This window comes from Gossypium raimondii, chromosome 10 (genome assembly GCF_025698545.1).
Source record: "Gossypium raimondii isolate GPD5lz chromosome 10, ASM2569854v1, whole genome shotgun sequence".
NCBI lineage: Eukaryota > Viridiplantae > Streptophyta > Magnoliopsida > Malvales > Malvaceae > Gossypium > Gossypium raimondii.
Genome location: NC_068574.1, coordinates 60,321,066 through 60,324,146, shown reverse-complemented (window position 1 = coordinate 60,324,146; position 3,081 = coordinate 60,321,066). Strand labels below are relative to the sequence as shown.

Here is a 3,081-nt window from a genome sequence, read left to right as displayed (position 1 = left end):
TGGGCGCAAAAAACCATATTTGAACACAAAAGCCGAAAAGGGTAAAATTGTAATTATAAAACGAAAGTCTACATTATTCAACTTCATAAGACGAAAAACTGAAGGCGGTTTCTCATGTGATCTGGCCCACCAAATAACCGAATCAAGGATACCCAAAACACCCCAAATATTAGTCAATTATTACAACGAAAACCTAATTACCAAACATTGATTGGAAGGGTTTAGAACGTAATTGACCAATAACAAACTGGGTCCCACTAAAACAGAAGTCAACCCAAGTCAAAAACGACAATAAGAAAATAAGAAACGTCACCGTTTTGAGAGGATATAACTGTCATTTTGTCAAAGAAGACCGAGAAAAATGATTATTTTGCAGTTGGGCAGGTGGGTAACAATAAAGGAGCAAAAAAGGAAAAGAAAAAAAATATAAACTGAAAAAAGAAAAGCCCCAAAATATGGAGGATGAAAAAGAAAGCAACCGTCAAGACTCGCCGGCGGCTGGTGGTAGTGGTTCTGGTAGCGGTGGTGATGAGTTGGAGCTTATTGTGGCTGAGTCGGAGCTTGGTGGCGGTGGGGGCAGTGGTGTTGGGGGTGGTGGTGGGAGTAGTAGTAATAATAATAATACAAGAGTGAAAGGGCCGTGGTCACCGGAGGAAGACGCGGTGTTGAGTCGGTTGGTGGCGAAGTTCGGGGCGAGGAATTGGAGTTTGATCGCCCGAGGAATTCCAGGTCGGTCTGGGAAATCGTGTCGGCTTCGTTGGTGTAACCAGCTTGACCCTTGCCTTAAGCGCAAGCCTTTTACTGGTAACTTTTTTCTTCTTTTATTTGAATGAGGATTTGGGTTTTTCTAGTTTGGGTTTTGGTTGTTCTTAAATGGGTAGTTGTTGGTTCTTTGTTTTTTTATTTTTGATTTAGATAGTGAAAAAAGATTGTGTTTTTATTTATTCTCTTTTTTTTTTTTTTTGTTTACATTTGGATTAATGTTTGATTGATTGATGATGTTTGGTTTTTTTAGTTGGTTTTAAACAAATGCTGCAACTGTTCCAAGTTTTGTTGGATTTTGGTACTTTATTTGTTACATTGTATTGTAAAGGTTGTATCTTTGTTTCTTAGAAGGAAATTTAAGTTCTAGAGTGTGATATCTATTAGTCCTTAGTGAAAATTGTTGTCTTATCGGCTTGTTCTAGTTCACGAAGATGTATTCAGTACAATGCCTGTTATCGAGAACACCATTGGTATTCTTTTCTTATGCCATTGGAAGCGAGTTGAAGCTGAAATCATCGCTATCGCCATATGCCAGTTCATTTTACTTGTAACCCTTTTCTGCTACATGTCGTATACTTAGAATAATGCATCTTTGCCTACTTGATCTTTGCTTCGAAGTTTAATAAGAAGATGATAGGATGTATGTAGGTCTTATGTTTGTATCTTGAAAGTCTTTTTTAAGCTCAACTGCCATTCCTTTTCCTTCTCGTGTGTAATGAACGTGTCTTTGGGTGCCATCGGAAGTGAGTTGAAGCTGAAATGATCACTCCCACCCACAATCTCACAAAAGAATGGTCAGGGTAATATGTACATTTTAGGAGATAAGTATCATATTGTTTGTTAATTATTCCCTGAGAGTGGAGATAAAGTCGGTGTGGTGTATGTAGAACAATGCATCTTTGTCTAGTCGATTTTGGTGACAGATTTCTATTGCCTTATGCATGCGTAAATCATCACGTAGAGCAACACTCCTAATTTCAGCTTCCTTTTCATTAACGGACCAGAGTCTTATGATACTAATGTTTGTGGTCATGGGTCCGAGTTTGCCTTTATGTTATGAAACTTAGAGTTTTTTTCGAGACGAGTCAGAGGTTTCCGTCTTGCTGTCATTATGCAGCTGTTAGAAAAGATGCTGTAAAAGTGAATATTTTCTGATATGGAATTTCAACTATGCAGATGAAGAGGATCGTATCATAATTTCGGCTCATGCAATCCATGGCAACAAATGGGCTTCGATAGCAAAGCTCCTTCCAGGTAGAACTGATAATGCTATTAAGAACCATTGGAACTCTACGTTAAGACGTCGATGCATGGAGCTAGGTAGGTTTAAGCCTGGACCAGCTGATACGATGGAAGATGGAAGCTTTGAGAGAACAAAAGCTTCCTCGGAAGAAACACTTTCGGTCGGAGATGTAAACCACTTCAAACATCTTGAAGGAAGAGATATGGTGATGGACGATAGACCGAACTTACAAGAAGACAAACCTCCGATACAAGAGGATCAGTTTGCCATTGAACCGAAAAACCATCCTGCCGTTTGTCGTCCAGTTGCACGTGTTAGTGCATTCAGCCGTTATAACACTCCTAGCAGTTCTAAAACTGAATCTGGAATGACAAGTAGAATCCCGGTGCAAGGGCCTCTGGCTCAATCATCCAGGCCAGACTGGGGAGTTGGAAAAATCCTAGAAGATCTTCGTTGTGAACCCATCATTCCATTGCGATGTGGTTTTGGTTGCTGTTCAACTCCTTGTGGGGGTCATTCCCGTACTTCATTGTTAGGGCCTGAGTTCGTTGACTATGAGGAGCCCCATGTTTTTTCAAGTCACGAACTAATCTCCATAGCAACCGATTTGAACAATATCGCATGGATAAAAAGTGGTCTCGAGAACAGTTGCGTTAGGATCCCGAGCAATGCAACAAGCCAGAGAATGTCTCAAGGATCGGATATACACACAAAGAGTGACCCTATGTGTTTCACCGATGGACAGAGCAAGTTGACCGGAATGTCAACGGAAGTTCTACCGACACAAACATGTACAATGCGATCTGAAGTCGAGGGTTTGAGCTAAAGATGATGAAGAATCAGTATATATAAAAGAGTGACCATATTGCTCTTAAATTTTTTTTTGACCTATGGTTTTTTATATTGGAGGGTATAGAATGATATATTGCTGAGTTGTTTTTATATATATATATTACAGTATGCAAAACTCCATATTTGATCTCTTCTGATAAAGAGATCATAAATTTTGGTTTTAGGTGAAGATATGTAAAATATGTTGCTCAATAATTAACCTAATGTTTGCATTTTTCTTA

The 3,081-nt window shown here is 39.2% G+C and overlaps 1 protein-coding gene across 1 annotated transcript; it reads left to right on the top strand.

Moving 5' to 3' along the window:
• The first annotated feature begins 380 nt into the window (after positions 1-380).
• LOC105776883 (transcription factor MYB1) lies at positions 381-3,081 on the top strand. The gene is made up of 2 exons (XM_012599827.2): positions 381-804; positions 1,942-3,081. The coding sequence occupies exons 1-2, from the start codon at positions 456-458 to the stop codon at positions 2,832-2,834; spliced, it is 1,242 nt and encodes a 413-aa protein (XP_012455281.1). The 5' UTR covers positions 381-455; the 3' UTR covers positions 2,835-3,081.

Coding starts and splice junctions, on each gene's coding strand:
- LOC105776883 (XM_012599827.2), top strand. CDS start 456: ATGGAGGATGAAAAAGAAAGCAACCGTCAAGACTCGCCGGCGGCTGGT. Junction 805..1,941: donor TAAGCGCAAGCCTTTTACTG/GTAACTTTTTTC, acceptor TCAACTATGCAG/ATGAAGAGGATCGTATCATA.